Source organism: Sphaeramia orbicularis, chromosome 1 (assembly GCF_902148855.1).
Source record: "Sphaeramia orbicularis chromosome 1, fSphaOr1.1, whole genome shotgun sequence".
Lineage (NCBI taxonomy): Eukaryota > Metazoa > Chordata > Actinopteri > Kurtiformes > Apogonidae > Sphaeramia > Sphaeramia orbicularis.
The window spans coordinates 57,215,450-57,236,954 of NC_043957.1; the positions used below are offsets into that span (position 1 = coordinate 57,215,450).

General features: G+C 37.0%; 1 protein-coding gene across 4 annotated transcripts in view; it reads right to left on the reverse strand.

Moving 5' to 3' along the window:
* Positions 1-4,522: 4,522 nt before the first annotated feature.
* Positions 4,523-21,505, reverse strand: part of rptor (regulatory associated protein of MTOR, complex 1) — a 435,324-nt gene continuing 418,341 nt past the window's right edge. For all 4 annotated transcript variants that reach the window (XM_030142949.1, XM_030142930.1, XM_030142940.1 and 1 more), the window contains 4 exons: positions 20,148-20,234; positions 19,956-20,072; positions 13,330-13,459; positions 4,523-7,311 (listed from right to left, as the gene is read on the reverse strand). In XM_030142949.1, the coding sequence (XP_029998809.1) occupies positions 7,243-7,311; positions 13,330-13,459; positions 19,956-20,072; positions 20,148-20,234 (403 nt within the window). In that variant the 3' untranslated portion in view covers positions 4,523-7,242. The remainder of the gene's footprint in view (positions 7,312-13,329; positions 13,460-19,955; positions 20,073-20,147; positions 20,235-21,505) is intronic.

Genomic DNA, 21,505 nt, shown 5'->3' on the forward strand with positions numbered 1-21,505 from the left:
TATTTGGACAGTTTTAGTCTTACTGAAAATTTTATATATATATATATATATATATATATATATATATATATATAATGTGATTGTTTTCATGTAAATATTCTTTATTAAACATTTAAAAAAAAAAAAAAAAGCAAAATCCCATGTAAAGTTAGGGCAAAAAACTGTATTTTAATGATGGAAAATTACCGTATTTTTATGAGATGGTTATTTTCCGTCACTTTACAATATTTTTTCAGCACCCCTGCTGCTAGAATATTACTGTTTTTTTTACTTTTTTTTTTTTTTTTTTTTTTTTTTTTTTACAGTGCACTGACACCAACCTGAGCCCAGCTCTAGGGGGAATAAAGGTCACTGGTTCACATACTTTACATCAGGGATTCTTAGCTCATCACACCTTGTAATCCACATGGTCCTTGGGTCATGGCACATTCATAATATTTAAAACAAAATGTTTTTTCAGAAAAGATTTGGAAGCACATTCAGTCTAAAATGGAACAGGAAACTAAGTAAAATATCACCCTCATTATCTCTGTCAAAGACGGCAGAGGTTATGTTTTCATCAGGGTTTGTCCGTCTGTCTGTGTGCAAGATAACTCAAAAAGTTACAGATGGATTTTGATGAAATTTTCAGGAAATGTTGATACTGACAGAAGGAACAAATAATTGAATTTTGGTGGTGATGGGGGGGCTGATCTGCCTTGGCAGTCTGTGCTCTCTGAGTGCTTTTCTGCTTTTCATTGCTACATTTAGAACACAGTCTAGTAAACTGAATGAACTGATGAAAATGAACAGCATGACTGCGTAACTATGTTCACATAGAGGATAGGTGAAGTCTACAAGTTTGGCTGATTGTGCAAAACAGTTGTGTTGAAGCTGTTTTGACTTGAAATTATTTTGTCTTGTAAAAATAATAGATTGGGACAGTTGACCTGTGGGTCTGTCAGGTGTTCAGTTTAGAAAAAGAAGAAGAGGAGAAATGGGCAAAAGATACAAGTCTGCAGATGTTCTCTCCATATTACTGCGCATGTTCTGAAAACAGGGCTAAGGTTCATTAAACAGGTTCTAACGCTTACATTTGTCAGCTTTATCTATGATGCTTTCTCTGCTCTAATACAACTATATTTTGTCTGAACTGAACTAACAAACATGATATAGAATTTCACCATAATGTGTGGTGCAATAAGACTGTTAGTGCCACGAGTTCAGTTATTATTTCTATCAATCATTTGGGTTAATGTCGTCAGGTCCTGTCCTGTAATTAGCTAACAGAATTTACAATGCAGTAGTTTCAAAGATGAACATTTGTTAATTGCTAAAACTCTATTTTGTGATAAAGGTAGTTTATATCTGAACTGAGTGTGTCCTGTTTCTCCCTGAGAGTTAGATTCAGAGTGTGTGAGGACAGACAGTAATAGTACACAAAGGTATGTTTATTTAAATGTATAATTCATGGATGTTTTAGATCAGATTCACAGTTATATTTACTGCCTTTTGATGCCGTTTCAGGGACTCTTCTAAAATATTTTGGATCATCCCATGCCACTGGTCAGGATGAGGAGCTGCCATCGACTTCCTCAGATCCACAGGCCTCTGGAATGAGCTGGACACTTCAGGGACAGACTCCATCTGTGTCCTCAAAGACAGTGTGTCCACTAATGTCTGATACTGAGGATGCAGACTGGTTTGTGTCTACTTCTCCCCAGCAGGAGGATCCTTCAGGTCGGTTTTTGCAAATGTGTGTGTGTGTGTGTGATTGTTTAGAAGAAAAAAAAAAAGTTAGAAGTTGACTGATATATTTAGAGAAGAACAACAGCCTTTTTTTTTTTGCTTCTGTTGCTAATTGTTTTAAAATGGATCATTCATTTAAAAAGTTCAGGAATGGCAAATTGGAAACATGGGAGCCTTTTACTCACATCATATTACAGTCAGCTCTTGTCAGGGTATTGTCTATTTAACTTAAATGATATTTTTTATTCCACACAGACCCTGTTAGTTTTTCTATATTTAAAGATGTCCTTGTGGACAGATAATAAAACATCACAGTTTGCTAAAGTTTGATGTTATTTTTATTTTTTTTTTTTGGGGGGGGGGGGTTCTCGCCCAGGGCATCATTCAAGCCAGAACCGCCACTGCCCACAATGCACGTCATGACAAAATTCCGAAGATGCCGGAGTTCCCTCCTGGCTCAGTTTGTAAACACATGGTTTGTTTCTGGTGGATGGAACTAAGAAACTGTTCACCTCGAGGGAAGAGATTCAGCTGAGTAATGACAGACAGACGAACAGATTCATGAAACTGAGGATATGACTGAGGTTTGACAGATCTGATGAAAAATTGGTCACGAAAGTCTCCCACACCTTTTAAAAAAAAAAAAAAAAAAAAAAAAAAAAGATTCTGCTCCAAGGGGCCACAGAATCCAAACCTGAAATGAAACATTTGGTAAATGTGTGTACATCTATTAAAAATACCAGAAAACAAACAAAACCTCCAGCTAAAATAAATGTGTTACTACACTTCTGCTATTTAATCACAAAATTAAAACAAAAATGCCATAGCCCAAAGACTGTATTAAAGTTTTATTATGCATGAACTGCAAGGGTTTTGTTAAATTAATCAGATTATCTTTCTTCCCCAAAAATTTAGAGCACAAAAGTAAAACTGATAGTATGTACCTTTTCTACCGCTGTCAGAGATGGAAACCAGTGCTCAGATACGGTTCCCTTCTTGTCTGTAGTGTACAGTATGTGTACATTCTCTGTGTAGCATAGGGGTCAAACTCATTTTAGTTCAGGGTCCGCATTCAGCCCAATATGATCTCAAATGGGCCGGACCAGTGAAATAATAACTGTGAAAAAAGTTAAATTAAAACATGATAATGTTTACATCTGCAAAGTTTCCTAAAAAAATCTGAATAATGGGAACAATTTGAAATGTCTTAAGAAAAAAAAGTGCAGTTTAAAAGATATTCTGCCTCAGTTTCTCATTTACACATGAACATTATAACTTACAGATCTACAAATACACATACATTTAATAACAGAATGTTGGTAAAATTGCATTTACTTCTTTTAAGACATTTCAGGTTGTTCATATTTGTTCAGGTTATTCACATTTTTTTGTAAAAGTTTAGTTTGTTAATGTAAACATTTTCATGTAGTTTTACTTTATACCAAAACAAAGAGAAAATTAGGACCGATGGTCGTGTAGCTTAGCGGCCAAATTAAAGGCTTTGGGAAATGTATCCAGATGTCATTTATGTCATTGTTGTTGTTTTTTTTTCAAAATACAACTTAGTTAAATTATTTCAGTGTGTGTATTAGTACTTTTTGAGCACAATTTCAACAATACCGCGATAATGATAACTGTGATAATTTTGGGCACAATAACCATGATATGGAATTTTCATATCATTACATCCCTGTTCAGTTGTTAGTAAAATGTGTTGCAGACTGCAGTGCACATACTGTTTGTAAATATCACTTGAATTCTTTATATCTATAGATATTTTTTATATATTCTTTTAACTTTATATTTTTTTACGGTTGTTTTTTCAGCTGGTTCTGGAATACAGGTGGTTATATACCAACGTCTGGTGGATATTATCAGTGGATACAAACTGCTCAGTCTAAGGCAGTGATTCTCATTTTCACAGAATAAATACATCAATGAAAACACAATTGTGAACATCATTTTCCATTTCTGTAATTAAAACCTCCTAAATCCCCTTAAATCACAGGTGTCAAACATGTGGTCCGGGGGCCAAATCTGGCCCGCCAAAGGGTCCAATCCGGCCCCTAGGATGAATTTGGGAAATGTAAAAATCACACTGAAGATATTAACAATCAAGGATGTTCAAATCATTTTAGGTCAATTCAACCTAAAGTGGGTAAGACCAGTAAAATACTATCATAATAACCTGTAAATAATGACAAAAGCAATTTTTTCTTTTTGTTTTACTGTAAAAAAAAGTTACATTACACAAAAATGCTGATATTTACAGAGTAGCCTTTAATAAAAAATGTGAATAACTCAAACAAATATGAACAACCTGAAATGTCTAAAGTAGTAAGTAGAAGTAAGTGGAATTTTAACAACATTCTGCCTGCTACTAAACATTTTGTGTTATTGTAGATCCACTGTGATCTATAAGTTGTGCTTCACATGTATAAATTATAACTATGGCACAATATTGTTAAAATTGCACTTATTTTTCCTAGGAATTTTCAGGTTGTTCATATTTGTTCATGTTGTGTTCAAGTACAGTTTGTAGATATAAACACTTTCATTATGGAATTTTACTTTTTTCACTCAAAAACATAGAAAAAACTTTAGAGTTGATATTATTTCTAAGTTCTTCTCCTATTATTTATATTATTTTAGTAGTCCGGCCCACTTTAGATCATATTAGGCTGAATGTGGAACTGAACTAAAATGAGTTTGACACCCCTGCCTTAAATTTTATATGGTGAAGTTTTACTGTTTGGTAAAATGTAGATGCGTGTTCTACAAACAGACAGAATCTGGTGTTGTATTTGGTTTATTTCGCTGATTCATCTCCCGTATTTATAAACCACAGTCAGCAAAGCAGTCTGTCACAGCGACAAACCAGATTGTTTTCAGGTTTCCTTTCTACTACGCTGTTACAGTCTCTTCTTTATCTCCAGATCTAAAATCTTAAAACTCAAAGGAATACTTAGAGATGAATGGGATTCTTTCTCACTGGGGGAGTTTCCAGAACATAGTCTCTTGTGTCCGACTTGGGGAAGCAGACGACGGGCCGCTGTTTGAGCGCAGCAGCCGCTCGGTACCGCTAACAGAACAGACCCATGTGACTGAGGCCGCAGGAGTTCAGCTGGGACCGCAGCACAGGATTCTCCAGTTTACCGGTGATGTGTTTGAGGTCAGCGGGAGAAAGCAAAGCTGGTGGATGATCGGGCGCAGAGGGGTGAGGTGGGTGTGGGGGGAAATGAGAAGGGGCAGAGGGTCAGAAGTCTTCAGTTTGTGTGAGGCCTTATCCCCGCCCTGTTACCCCTCACCTCACTGAGGCAAAAACACTGATAATCTGAGAGCGGAATTAAAAACACAAAAATTACAAAACTGAGAACAAGAACAGTTGAAAACAAAAAAAACAAAGCTAAAGAAGCAACGCTGCAGCTGTAGAGGAGAGGCACGTCGACGGTGAAACTGCACAAGAAAGAAAACGCAGAGAAGCAGCACAATGACATGGCGCTTTCCTTCTGCCGGGTCATGTGACCAGACCTCTGCTCCGTCTGGCAGTCATGTGACAGCGGCTTCGGGTGGCTCATGTCATACCTGAGCGAGATTTTGGACACTGACTAACATGTGGTACAGACGCTGTGTACAGGTACAGTGTAAAAGTGACGGTCCCGCAGGTCTGGGACCGCTCCAGAACCTGCAGACTCACATTTAATGCACGCTCCTCCTCCCTCCGCTAGAAACAAGCTCAAACAAAACAACTCCGGCAATAAAAGCAAAATAAAAACTCAACGATGAGAAGAAGAAAAAAATCCTTTAAAGTAGGTTTTATCAAAAACCGTCCAAACAGTGGGATGGAGGGTTTGTGTGTGGACTCCAGGGGGTCCTGACAGTCGAAGCTGAAACTACAAAATGAAAAAAACCAGAAGAGCTCAGATGGCCCAGGGTGGACCTGCCAGGCAAAATGCATGAGCAGGGCTTCATTCACCACATCCACCTACAGCACAGAGAGGATATGGACACTCAGTGATTAGCAGGGAATTTAGACAGTCACAGGAAAATCAATTAAACTTAGAGTTTTAACCCCCTTTTGTCGTCGGTCTATTCAACGACATAATCACATTATCTGAAGAATACACTGAAATATCTGCACCAAATTTATACTGTGGACGCATCTTAGCTTTTACACAAAGACAGTCTAATCTAAATTACAGGGCAGTACCTTTCACCACAATCTTCCACTATATTTGGCCGAGGGGGATTAAAAGTGTGCAGCACGTTATGTTCCTGTCACTGGCACTCAACATAAAAACTGTGCAATAAATTCACTTCTGTGAGTGGAGGGGCTCGTTTGTATTGCTATGTGGCTGCACCTCCTGCGGTGCTGCAGGACTCAGGGTGAGTTCTGTGGAAAAGCTAGTGCTAGGGTAAATTTATAGAGACTAGACTTATTAATGGCATGTGATGCTGTTGTCACCTTCAAGCTGAAGAACTGTTTTTACCACAAAAGTGTGAGGCGGGGCTTGACGATCGATTGTGGGGGAAGTTTATTGCTTAGCACGACAGGTAGGCAAGCTCCTGTTTTTCCATTTCTGGTCTTAGTTTGCTACCTAAGACAGTACGTCTTCTCCTTGGGGTGGTGGAGGCTTTCCCTTATAACAGGCTGGAAGAAAAAAAAACAAAAAAAAAAAAAAAACACCTGTCGGGAGCTTGCAAGGAAAATACGTTTTGGCACGCTGAGGGGAAGGGAGGAAGACGTCCTAGCTTGGACGCAGGCATTTTTTTGGGGTGTCAGAGGCTGTTAAGTCCCACTGTGGGGCACATCTGTGCTATAATCCATTTAACACACACATACAAACACACACTCATGACGTCTGGCCGGTGGAGGCATCAGGCAGAAATGAGTCCAGTCCGTCTCTGGTCTGTTCAGACGCCTCACCAGCGGCGCAGCAAAGTGGACACGCTCAGGCGTCAGGCCCGTGAGTCAGACGCTGAAATGAAAACGCAGCAGGGTCTGGTGCAGGGTCCAGTGGGTCTGTGAACATGTTCCAACAGTGGGTGTTTTCCTCCTTCGCCACTTTGTGGTTTGTCAGGGCGACAGTTCTTTCAGGTAGTGATGCTCGCTGCACGTTGAGGAAGAGCCCCAGTGAGAGCTGGGAACCCTAGAACTTTAAAATAGAACCTCTTCTATTTAAATATACACACTCCTCAGCATAGCCAAGTCTACAATCATTAGCTTCATAGTAAGAATATGAATAAACAATGATGACAATCAATTATATACATATATATATATATATATATATATATATATATATATATATATATATATATTGATGTGTATCAATAAATCTATAGAGGGTCGTTCCTAGCAGGAGTTTTTTTCAGCAGCCATCACTAGAACATTCAGGGTGGTAATTGCATATGTACAAAAAAATATCATTTACATCCCAGAGCTCTGAGCCCAGGGTCAGAAGTCATATGTGGGATTTGGTGGGAGGGGGAGGGGTGAAGAATGCTGGTGTGTTATCTGAGCCTCTTCTCTGCTGAATAGATGGACATGTAGTAGTCATTGCTGCCGACGGCCAAATGGGGCTGGAGGACAAACAGAAGACAGGACACATGTTAGCATGTCACATAGAACATCAGGTACGTGTTCCAGGACCATGCAGAACGTCTCAGGTCACCAACAGCTTTGTTAGAGACCAGACATAGAGCTGTAGGAACTATTAATAACCACCTTTCTTATGACATACAGACTCACTGAGAATTTAAGATGTTCGTTACGAACATTAGACTCTAAAAATAAAAAACTGTGTGTAAGGTAGTTTGAGGATGTCTGACAACATGTGAACAGATTTTCCATTATTATGACACAGTAACTGAATGTTCAATCAGATATTGACAAGGAAATGACATCACATTTGTGTAATAATAGTTAAGAAATATCAGAGAAATGTACACGTAAACAGAAAGGACTGCAGCACATATTTACATACACATTTCTGCTTCTTTTATGTGGTGTACAATGACACACAACCAGCTGCTGTAAAGTTAACATGAATACCTGCATCTAACCGTCATTGTTTGCTAACAACAATGTGACATCCCAGACAGTGTTAGTTAGTGCTTTACTTCAGGCATTTGTTGGTCACATTAACGCTCTGAACTGCACAGATAGCCCCTCTAGTCCTTTCTGTGTACCTCTTCCTGCTGCTTCCTATCACAGAAGTTTCTGATTGTTTCACTCATTATAACTGGAAAACGCTGTAGAGTGACATGGAAAGTACCAAAGTTCATCAGCTGTAACTAAGAGGGACAAGGCTGTGTGAAACCATAATATACTAGAGCTGCTTCACAGTGTTCTGGCTTCATCAGGGGACAGGTTCATAAGTATCTTTCTGCAGTGTGTTATTCTGAAACCACACAAGAATTCCACCTTCTCTTTTCAGGTTGTAAAACCTCTTCTCTGTGACATGATGGTTTGGTTCATCAGTAATGTTTTCAGTTGTTATAACTGATAGCTAATCATTTTCTGTCACATCAGTCTCTTAGTGTTTTGATTTTGACCAAGAGCAGAGCAGAAGGATACAGGAGGATAATCATCTATTTTCAAATTCTTGTGTTTTTCTTGTATGTTTATGCTGAAATCCAGTGCATTTATACCCCCCCCCCCAAAAAAAAAAAAACAAAACAAAACAAAAAAACCCCAAAAAAAACAACAACAACTGGATGTTTGGCGTCTTTTGTGGGAATAATACATTTTAGATTTAATGACCATACATGTATGGCATGTATGTGACCTCTGGTGGTGAAGGAGCAGATTGCAACTACCTGAACATGCATGTCATCCCACCCTCCCCTACACAGAAGGCTATTATTATATTAGTGCTACTTTCAGTTTGGCCGGTTCTGGTCTTTTTATTTTAGGACATATGAACTGCAGGTCCACTCTCAGATATCGTAGGTGACAGTGACGCACCTCGACACTAAATCTGTTCTCAGCTCCAGCAGAAACATGATCCGATGATTGTTTTTAGTCCTAATGGCCAAAAAAATAGTTGAAATGTACAGGATCCTAAATGGTAGACTGAGAGGCTGCGGCACATTTCAAATCTGGTTAAAAATGGTGCAGAGACAAACAGACTTACTTGTAAGAGCCAAAACATGACGGCTAATAGGAATTAATGTTTATAAGTTTATTTTGTGTGAAGCTGCAAATTTCTGATTTTCTTTGTTGCTATTTAATGCATCTTCGCTGTGTATGTGTGTCTTATGACCTCTCTGCAGTAAGAGAAAAGAGAGCTTACAGACCTTATGAGTACATAGTTTATTCCACTGTCTGACATGATGTAAATGAGCCTTTTTTGTTTTAATACATTTTGGAACGGATTACAGTCTTGTCATTTGTGTCAGAATACAATTCCTACGTGATTGTTTTATGGAAACGAATGGGAGATCAACACATGACTGTTAAGAAGGGAAAAAAAAAAAACATGTAAACTCATGTTCAGAATGCTTGTTTAACATAAAGCATTAATTGTCATTTTCAGTATTTAACCCTTTCATGCACAGTGGTCACTCCAGTGGACAGCTATTCTACAGCTGTTCTCTTGTATATTCATGGATTTTGTTGTTCTTTTCGGTGTTTTTTTTTTTTTTTTTTTACACATTTCTTTATTAAAGTTTCAAGACACTACATATCTTTTCTGACATGAATTGGTAACATTATGTCGATCTCTCCTGAGCATAAATCCCCAGAATCACAAGCCCTCACCAAAGTTTTCACACAATTTGTCACCAAATACATGTTTCTGTGCATCAAAAATTAAACGTGTGGTGTCCAGCTGAGTGGACATTTTTGCAACTTCATAAAAAAATAGGTTCATAAGAATTTTTTTATTTTTATTTTTTTTTTAATTTTTAAATTATTTTTTATTTTATTTATTTTTCAGAAGAAATTTTTCAATCGCATTGTGTTTTTTCATGCCTAAAGAGGAATAAAAACACTCAGGAAATAATTTTGATTAAGGTTCTCATAATTCGTGCATGAAAGGGTTAATTAATGGCTGTTTTTCTATCTTTCTGCTGTTCAGAATTTGCAGGACATCAAAGAATCAACAAATATGCAAAATACCATCTGTCAAGGATCTAGTTTTGCTAAATTTGTATCCAGTATCACCAAATGGGACACATAAAACACAAACTGAATATGTGCAAAGATCTGACACTAGATCTTTAGTGTATATATATGTCACAGTAGAGATTGAAATCCAGTAGGATTCGTAATCCTGCTAGGACATTTCTATCTGTCCTAGTAGGATTTGTAATCCTACTAGGACAGATTGAAATTTTAGTTTGTCCTAGGACAAACTGAAATCCTACAAGAAATTAGGATCTGAAGATTAACCCTAACCCCGTAACCGCCCCCCAACCCCCCCTAACCCCCTGACCCTAACCCTAACCCTAGGACAGATAGGAATTTTAGTTTGTCCTAGGACAAACTAAAATTCCTATCTGTCCTAGTAGGATTACGAATCCTACTGGATTTCAATCTCTACTGTGATATATATATATATATATATATATACATATATATAATTTCTATCTATCTATCCATCTATCTGGGCTTCACAGATAGATATATACAGGGTGTGATTTGTTGGGGGGGGGGGGGGGGGGGAATCAACCCCCCCTCTGGTTTTTATATCCCTACTTCTGCTCACTGAATTTCGTCGGGGGGGGGGGGCAACCAACCAATGGAAATCCCATCAGGTTGTGACAGTTTTCTTCCACCTATATCCTACATTAGTGACACTAACATTCACCTGAACCGAACTGTCGCAGTCTCAGAATTGGAGAACGTCCCCATGCTGGAAAGGGAGGGGGGGGGGGCAGCTTTTGTGTGTCCAGTAGATACAGGTTAGATGTTGTGAAAATTTCATGTAAGATCCACTGTATAATAGAGGAACAGAACCAGGAGTTGGACATTGAAAGCAAGATTATTATCAATAACGACAACTAACAAAATGATGAAAACTAGAATTGTAAAAACATTTTTGTTAACTGAAATAAATAAAAACTAGAATTAAAAGAATAAAAAACTATAACTGAAACTGTATTGTGTGTTTACAAAACTAACTAAAACGTATAAAAATTATGGATAAAATTCCATTCGTTTTTGTCTTTGTCAATGTTGGACTGATATGAAATCGATTTATTTCCCTCAAGCAATTTTCTCTGCTGGCACCATTTGATATTTAAGGGTCCGTCACTTGTGTTCACTTGTGGTTTCCAGTCGTCTTCTGGTCCCCACTCTACCTGGAAACATGGAGACTAAAGTTGGGAGAAAGCAGCAGAGTCCTGTCTGGGATTTATTTAAATACGACGACAGAGAAGAAGAGAAAAAATACGAAAAAACTAAAACTAAACTAAAACTAAGCATTTAGAAAATAACAAAAACTAATAAAAACCAGCAAACCTGCTCTAAAAACCAATTTAAACTAACTGAATTAGAGAAAAAAAAGTCAAAACTAAATAAAACTAAACTATAATGAAAAATCCAAAACTATTTAAACCTTGGTTGAAAGTATGTAAAGTTTCACTTTTGTTTCAGGCCAGTGTTAGTTATGTTAGTTATGGACCGCACCCCCATGTATATAACCCCCCGCACCGACAAAAAAACAAAAAAACTAAAACACCCCCCCCCCTTCCTTTTTTTTGACAAATCACACCCTGGACATATATTCATGCACTGGGGGCATTTCCAGGTTTAATCCTGTCAGTTTGTCGCAGTCTCCAGAAAACGACCTTTAAAAGATCTTCTGGATACTCTCTCTATTTTAATACATATGGATATTTTACCACCTTAGACAGCTCTGTGTTTCTGTTCTTTTCTTTCAGTGGATGGTGATAAAAACAAGTAGAGCTGCAATTGATTAATCGACTCAAAGTGATCCAAAAAAATCATTCAACCACAATTCTCCTGAATCAAAGCTTTGTTTCCTTCATTTCTCTGCTGTTAAACATTGGTTCCACTGTTCTGTTTCACACGGACGCTTATTGTGACGCACAAAGAAGTTTCAATTCAGGAAAACTGCAACAGAATATCTGCCTTCAATCAATTCGAGTCGATTAATTGAATCGGGAAGTTTTGCATTCACTTCAAGCACCTAATCCAGTGGTTCTTAACCTTGTTGGTGGTACTGAACCCCACCAGTTTCATATGTGCATTCACTGAACCCTTCTTTATTAAAAAAACATAATATTATTTTTTTTCAAATTCAAGACACAGGCATATGTTTTACTGGTGCACAAAATGAACCGTGCATTAACATCACTGTGCTCAAAGAACAAAACCAATACAGTGCGTGAACTTACAACAAATTCCATACCTTTTCACAAAGACATGACCTTTTTTAATACTACCACACTGAAATGGTTTTAATTTTTAACCTTATGTATTCCAATAATGAACTTATTGTATTTATGCTATTTATCATTTTTAACATTTTAACACACACCCATCACCTAATTTCCATCAGGCTACAATAATAATGACTATTTACTGCAAATCAGTGTGACTTCTGCTGTTGTGTATGTGTATGTGTAGGCTGTCAGGTCAACCCGGTTTTCGTTTCATCTCGCTCCGAACTTTCCGAACCACGCAATTTTGACATAAAAAAAAGATAACTGCATGTAATGTATTAAAAAAAAAGTTCTCGTTATACTCCTTCAGTATTTTTGTGATCGTTGTTTTATTACGGCACTAGCTCGGCTTTAGCGTAATACGATTTGTCCATCCGCGACGGTGCGTCGGTTGTCACATGACTGTAACTGACCAGTGCGGTGACCGAAAAATGTAAACAAACGCTACACATGGCTGCCTCCGTGGTTAACAGGAAGTAGCAAAAGTCATAACAACAATGTGGAAAATACTCAAATAATTCATCGTCAGACGAGTGGAAGAGATTATAAACACTTCCGGATGTGTTGTAGTGCTATAAGCAACAACAATACACCGCATATATTGGATGTCAATCAGAGAAAGAGTCTCCGAAGCTGTTTGTTTACATACACGGACCTAGGCCGACACACACCTGACTAATGAGTCGAGTGTGTGTCTTGACCTCCGCCGAACCCCTGAGACTGACTCACCGAACCCCTAGCGTTCGATCGAACCCAGGTTAAGAGCCACTGACCTAATCGATTAATCGGTTGCAGCTCTAAAAACAAGTGACCCACTCCGTCTGTAGAGAGAAAACAACTCATTCTAAGGCAATGAAAACACACAGTTGGCATTTTGGTGAGATTCTACAATATTAAAAACATACATATGAATATCATATTCAACTTCCTACATTTCCTCGTCACATAAGTCTTCCATCATCTTTTTTAAGTCTTAAACTCTTCTATTTTTAGTGGTTGTGTGGGTGCTACATGTACATACTCTGAAAATAAAGGTGTCCGTCTGTTTAAAAGGACACTGGTTGGAGAGGTTTTCCTTTGTGTGAATAACAGTTACTTCGTGTTACTCCTCGACCTGTGTGAGTCGCAGTAAATGAAGACCTCTGTGTGGTCCATGTGGTCTACGTGATCAGCAGTGGTGTTTACCCAGTATGGATGAAAGGCTAAACAGCTGATGGCCCCGATTCTTTGTCCCATGAAGCCGTCGTAGTACTTAATGTTGCTGATGACGTCGCCGTTAGCGTTGTAGACGGCGATGAACTGGTTCATGGATCCACTGGAGGACAGACAGAGAAGACAGAAGAGTGAGCTGAAGTAACTGTTTTAAACTTTAAACCTCACATCGGTCACACGCTGTGTTCACCGTATGGTTCTGGAAGACGCTGGTCTTGCTCTAAAATGTCAGATGATCATCGTAAAGCTTATCTTAATTATTTTAATTAATATCAATATAAAAAAAAAGAGAAAATGTATGAACCAAAAAGGGAAAGAAGAAATGAAATATTACAAGTTGTTTTGCTTGACGAGTCTTTTATTTTGCAAGCCTAAGTTGTCATATTCTGATTTATATTTTGTAATTTTATTTGATGTGTACTGAACAGTAAATGTCAGATTCTAAGTAAAAGTGTCTGTTTTGCAGATTTGGGAATAGTGGTTAGGGCATGTTGAGCTGCATTATGTAATAAATTCCCATTATGTAAAAAAAGTTCAAAATGTAATAAGAATGTCATGTCATCTTGTAATAAAGCCGCATTGTGTAATAAACTGACGCATTTTGTAATAAACTACGTCAACGCATTATATAGTAAATTTTTTCACATTATGCAGTAAGTTATTACAATTTGAGAAATTTATTACAAAATGCACTTGACACATTTTTATGAAAAAAAAAAATGTAAAAACATGGTTCATTATATAATGACAGTCCAAATTAATATAATTTCACAGCAATTTAGAAGAAATTAGTCCCAGGAGCTCCAGGTAATGGAATCAGAACTTTAACCACACAGTTTAAAGATTAATTTAGCACATTACATTTTCCTGAAAATAAAAATGTGTCAAGTGCATTTTGTAATAAATTTCACAAATTGTAATAACTTACTGCATAATGTGAAAAAATTAACCACATAATGCATTGAGGTAGTTTATTACAAAATGCGTCAGCTTATTTCATAATGCGGCTTTATTACAAGATGACGTGACATTCTTATTACATTTTGAACTTTTATTACATAATGGGAATTTATTACATAATGCGGCTCAACAGGGCAAGTTGAGTTAATTTAGGTAATGAACTTAAAAGGGACTCTGTGGTCAAGAAATGCTAGCCTAACTGCGCAGGTGTTAAGCAAGAGCGTACTTACTGAAACTCTTTGTGGTTAAACTGAATTATTGGAGCACATGTCAATCCAAGGTTTGATTGACAGGCGTCCAAAGCGTTTGTTAAACTCAGGTGAACTTTCAAATGTGTTTTTCTTAGAATTAGCTCAAGTGGAGTGACGTGTTTTACCCAGCAACAACTGTGACCAATCACTGAGATCATGAACCAAATATGGACATCTTCAGAGAGTGACTGAAGACTGTAAAAATGTAATGAAGATGATTTCCAGGGGGAAGAGACAAAGAAAGAGACAAATAGTGTGTTTGATGCTAGACTAATTGATAACTGACTTCTTTCTTTTTTGTAACTTTTTCTATTTTTGCCTGAAGCAATAAATCAAGCTTTGTTTGAACTTTTTAAAACCTCAGCCCTTCCTTTTGGTGAATTCTTCATTTCTTCTGGTTTGGTCCTTCCATCTGAAACATAACCGGTGAGTTAATTTAAATTACGCGACCCCATTGGTCAAGAAATCTCTAGAACGTGCAGCTTTTTGTCCAGATAACCGTCAACTTACAGTACGCAGTGGTTAAAGGTAAAGGGAAACTGGGGCAGTAGTTCATTAACTGAAATTAATTGTGGTTTTTGAGATTTACTGTTTGCTGCGTGTTTACAGTTCCTCTGTGTCAGGGATTTCAAACTCATTTTAGTTCAGGGGCCACATGCAGCTTAATATGATCTAAAGTGGGCTGGACCAATAAAATAATATAAATAATAGGATAAGAACTTATAAACGATGTCAACTCCAAAGGTTTTTCTGTGTTTTTGAGTGAAAAAAGTAAAATTCTGTAATGAAAATGTTTACATCTACAACTGTACTTGAACGTAACATGAACAAACCTGAAAATTCAGAAGAAAAATCAGTGCAATTTTAACAATATTACACCTTAGTTTACCATTTATACATATGCATCGCAACTTACAGATCACAGTGGATCTACAAATACACAAAACGTTTAGTAACAGGCAGAATATTGTTAAAATCCCATCTACTTCTCTTAAGACATTTCAGGTTGTTCATATTTGTTCAGGTTTTCACATTTTTTTGTAAAAGGATAGTCTGTAAATGTCAACATTTTAGGGTGATTTAACATTTTTTTTTACATTAAAACCAAGAAAAAAGTTTACGGTTTTCATTATTTGTAGTTTATTCTGACAGTATTTCACTGGTTCTGACCCACTTTAGGTTGAATTGACCTAAAATGATTTGAACATCCTTGATTCTTAATATCTTTGGTGTAATTTTTGTATTTCACTAATTCATCCCACGGGCCGGATTTAGAGCCTTTGGTGGGCCGGTTTTGGCCCCCGGGGCCGCGTGTTTGACTACCTGTGTTCTATGTGGTGAATTTTAGTTTATGGATAGAAGTAAAGTGTTCTGTCCAACTTTTAAATTGATCCATAGATGTTATCCGGTGAAGACCTATGTGATTAAATATAAAAGAAATATTGATACTCTTTGTTCTTTTTGCAACAACGCAGAGGAAACAATATGTCATTTATTTTGGGATTGCACCTACACACATATATTTTGGATTGATTTAAATAATTTTATAAACACAAAAATTGACTCTTCGTGTAAATTGAACTTTCAACACATTTAATTTGGCCTATCACACACTGATAAAATAACTCCAGAAAAAAGATATATTATCGACCTTTTGATTATTTTTGCCAAATTTCACATTCATTAATGAAATGGCTTCGACTAGAAGATCTTGCAAAAATAAGCCTGACGTATTCTGCTACGTCTGCGGTGAATACACCATTGTACCTAACAGGAATCAAGTCACAAGTTTCATAAAGTGTGCTTACCAATCTGATTTTGGTATTAAACTTGCTGACCAAGATAAAGTTTGGGCGCAGATTGTGAAAAGATCAAATTTTTCAAACTCAAATTAGCAAAAAAAACCTGACCTGATTGAGAAAAACAGATGTCATTTTTGGATTTAGCGGTGCAAAATGGTCCTAATTCAGTTGAAAAAACCTAGACAACTTGCAAAAACCGTTTTTTTATAACCCAGTGTAATAGACATGACAAACTGTGGTTGTGAAACTGCAGCACTGTGCTTCTGTTTATGTGTCAAATGTTCATTGTGGTCAGTTTCAGATGCTGCAGCTCTTTCATAATTCATAGTTTCAGTTCTTGTTTGTTCAGTATTAATTGTCAGCTTTGTAAATCACAGCTGGATTGACTGTACAGATCCTGACATGGGGAAAATAAAATTCTCCCTTTGTGCAGTAATCTACATCTGGATTTACTGCCTCTGTCCATAATAATCTACATTATATAGACTAAATGTCCTCTAAAATTAACCTTTATTTGCAACATAGTACATGATCAAAAACAAATTGATATTAGCAAAAAAAAAAAAAAAAAAAGTCTCTGTTTTGAATGTCTGGGGTCGCCAGAAATTTGTGATGTTAAAATGGGGTCAGGGGACAAAAAAGGTTGGAACCACTGAAGTACAGAGTAGATGTGTGCTGTTAACATTCTGTCACTGTGGCTGTGATGGGGATGCAGGGTCCTCATCAGTCTAGACTACCTGTTGGACTAGCAGCCACGTCTTCATGCTTTCAGGGAATATCTAAGAGGAGGAAGATTTCTCAGTTGACAAGTCATGTCAAAATATTCTGATTATAATTCTGAAAACCGTGGTTTTAAATCAGGAACGGACAGGATGGGGAGTTCAGGGGCCTTCTGTGACCAGAATCACAAAACCTGCCTCGTACTGAACGCTCCCAAAAGCACAGAAATAGTGTTGGATCTCAGAAAGTTTGAACGGTCGGTCGGTTGTAGGCAGGACATCCTTCTACCTGCATGTTTTCTTTCTTGCTTTCTTTATTTTATTGAGCTGATGAAAAACAAAAAAAGAATTTCATCCTATTGTTGAGGATCAATAACGTTAATCTGTATCTGTACTATGTTAAACCTTAACTACTTCTCCCTGTTCTTGACAAAAGATGTTTCATAAATGTATTAAATGCACAATTTGGTATTTGACGAAATTTGAAACATCCCAAATCTCACAAAAAAGGTGGTTATTGGCATTTTTTTTTTTTTTTAAATCAAAAAGTAAACAAAGTAAAGAGGGAATGGAACCTCCTTTTTTGAATACATTCTGCCACGCTGGACATTGAACTCACATGACTGAGCAGCTCACTGATCAGCCATTTGCTGCGTTTTCCAGATATTCAGATAAAGCAGCGTCGTCAAACTCATTTTAGTTCAGTTCCACATTCAGCTGAATTTGATCTGCAGTGGGCTGAACCAGTCAAATAACAACAGAATAATATATAAATAATGTCAACTCCAAACTTTCCTCTATGTTTAAGAGCGAAAAAAAGTTAATTTACATCATGAAAAGGTTTACATGTACAAACTATCCTTTCAGACAATGTGAGTAACATGAACAAACTGAAAAAATGTGTAATTTTAACAATATTCTGCCTCAGTTTATCATTTGCACATGTACATTATAACTTACAGATCACAGTGGATCTACAAACACACAACACATTTAATAACAGGCAGAATATTTTTAAAATTGTAATTACTTCTCTTAAAATGTTTCAGGTTGTTCCTATTTGTTCAGGTTTTTCACATTTTTGAGAAATTACACTTTGTTTTAGTGTAAATATTTACATTTACTAAGAGAAAAATTTGGAGTTGTCACTATTTATATGTTATTCTGATAGTATTTTACCAATTTGACCCACTGGAGATTGAATTGGTCTGAATGTGGAACCTAGGGCTGCTCGATTATAGGAAAAAAAAAAAATCACGATTATTTTAGCAATAATTGAAATTACGATTATTAAAAACGATTATTTGTTAACCTTAAAGTTGTTTATTTTTTTCTTGCAAAACAATGTACAATATACTCTTTAAACATAAGTAAAGCTTTTAACCACTAAAACAAAGTATGTTCACTTTTGTACGAAACAAAAAAATCTTTGAATGCAAATAAGTGTACTGTAAATTCAAGTATGTTTCCTTTTGTAAATAAATAGTGCACTGGAATTACACTGTTGTAGACTTGCCATAGAACTGTAGCAATAAAAAAAAAAAGCTCACGTAAAGTGCAAATTATAAATTCAAGTATGTTCAATGTAGTATGAAACAGTAAATTCAGTGGCGTGCCGTGAGGTTTCAGTTCAGGCCTTCTGTATACATCAGCCATCTAGAATACGTACGTTAGGGTTATACGGGTTAGGGTTAGGTTAATACGGGAGTTGCAGCGTAAAGAGATTCGGAAACTGAAGATTGCATTGCGGGCAAAGTTGTAAACGGAGTTGTTTTTATGTGTTTTAGTTTTTCATAAGATTATGATAACGGTGGCGGTGGTTAAACTTTAGATGGTTAAAAAGGTTTGTTGTGTTAGCGGTCGGTGCGGACACAACTACGAAACACTTTTTGCACGTGATGTGTTTTTGCTCTTCGTCTTCTTCATCAAACCCAACGTGATTCCATACAATTGAATTGGACTTGCCTTTTTTGTTTACCAAGCACTTCTGCTGGGATTCTCTTGCCGTTTTTCCAGACCGCTAGGTACAACTTTCCTCTTGGGGTGGACCTGCCGGCTAGCAGGCAGCAGTAGCTTAGAGGGGGGCGGGGCAGAGCAGCTCATGGGAGCTTGCGTGCGCGTGAATTAAAACTACTCAAAATTAATAATAGTTTTTTCTCAATTACATAATTTTTGTAATCGTTGCGTGTAATAATCGAAATCGTAATCGAATTTCGATTAATTGCACAGCCCTAGTGGAACCTGAACTAAAAGCATTGTTAATATCTTCAGTGTAATTTTTGCATTTCACAAATTCATCCCAGAGGACGGACTGGACCCTTTGGTGGGCCAGATTTGGCCCCCGGGCCACATGTTTGACACCTGTGAGATAAAGCATGAAAACATGTCTAGTACAACAGGTAGTGATGAGGAGACTGAATTATTCCACTAATTATTCCACACTTTACTCTGATCCCGACTTTAAAAGCAACAATTAAAATCACGTTTACAGAAAACGCTTCTAAACTAAGGCAGAGAACACTGACCCTATGATGTATGCGGGTTTTGGGGGGGTGTGGGGGGGTCCTACCTCAGATGATTTCCTGTTTTTCAGTTAACATATTAAAGTTTCACATAACTCTGGATCTGTTATCATCATATCCTTGTTAAAAAAAATGGAAAAGCTGGAGCAAATTTAAAATATACAGCAACAGCAAAGCTTTTAAAATTTTTTTTATTTTTTATTTTTTTTTTTTTTTATATTTTTTGGGGAAAACCCAGTATATTCAGTTTCCTTGTTCTGCTTCTAATTTGTGGAACTGTATTCACTTCCCATGTGGTTATTTCACTTGTTGTTTCCTGCTCTTTGGTGTCGTTCTCACACTCACCAGGCGAACAGGTTGGCCTGAGGGTGGATGTCCAGCGCCGTTAACCCCTTCACCGTCTGTAGCACATTGATGGAGTCCGGTGTCCGGGGTTCGAAGAATCGAACATCACCGTTCACACTGTGTGGACAGGGAATCAAAGTCAGTACAGAAAGGAAACAATTCTGAAAGTTCATCTGATATAAGAGCGCATACCTGACACTGATGATGTGTCCGTCTGTTTCCTTCTGTAAATGGGCTTTGACCACCCAGGCTCCGTGCTCTCTGTACGTCATCACCCGACTACAAACACAGACACACACATCCAGGTTACAAACAACATTTTCTGGTGCTTTAATTATATTTTCCCTTGTTTTTCTGTACCTTCTAATGTGCGATAGATTTTATTGTGAATAGTGATTTTTTTTATTTTTGGATATGAAACAACAAGTGAACAGCTTCTGAATTTCTTGAATTACAAACGCTTTTTCCGGAAAAGATGAGATATTCAGTTGTGTCTGTGGGGATGCAGATCATGTTTAACAGGGGGATCCAAATGTGCATTTACGTAAGCCAGGGCTGTCAAACTCATTTTAGTTCAGGGGCCATATCCTCCCAGTCTGATCTGAAGTGGGCCAGACCAGCGAATTAATAACATAATAATATATAAATATGCCAACTCCAAACATTTCAATGTGTTTTATAGTGAAAAAAGTAAAATTACATTATGGAAACAATTACATCTATAAAGTGTCCTTTTAAAAATGTGAATAACATGAAAACAACCATGAAAAAAATGAAATTTATTAAGAAAAATAAGTGCAATTTTAACTCTATTCTGCCTCTGCTTATCATTTGTAAATGTGCATTACAACTTACAGATCACAATGGATTTGCAAAATACACAAAATATTTTAGTAACTGGCAGAATATTAGTAAAATTGCACTTCTCTTAGGAAATTTAAATTTTTTTTAAATTTTTTTGTGAAAAGCTAATTTGTAAATTTACACAATTTCATGTAATTTTACTTTTTTTTTTTTTTTTTTTACACTAAAACAGAGGAAAAATTTGGAATTGTCATTATTTGTAGGTTTTTATGACAGTATTTTACTGACCGGACCCACTTCAGACTACAGTAGGGCTTTATACGGCCCCTAAAGTAAAAGGATTTACTAATAAAAGTTAATATCTTGTGTGCAATTTTTGCATTTCACAAATTCATTCCGCGGGCCGGATTGGAGCCTTTGGTGAGCCGCTTTTGGCCCCCGGGCCGCATGTTTGACACCTGTGACTTAAGCCCTAACAGTACCATACTTTCCGGACTATCAGCCACACTCACCCCGTCTCCAACGTCTCACCATCGATTCACTGATGTCAAGCTTACGTGCAGCTGCTCTATTTCCTTCATCAGCCCGATCGATCGTTAGCCCAAAAAAACATAAATTAGCTGCATCGTTCTAGAACCGCGGGTTCACAGTGTGTGTAAAAAGTAGTGGCTTATAGACTGGAAAGTACGGTATATACACAGTGGATCTAAAAAGTCTACACACCCTTAACGCCAGGTTTTTGTGAT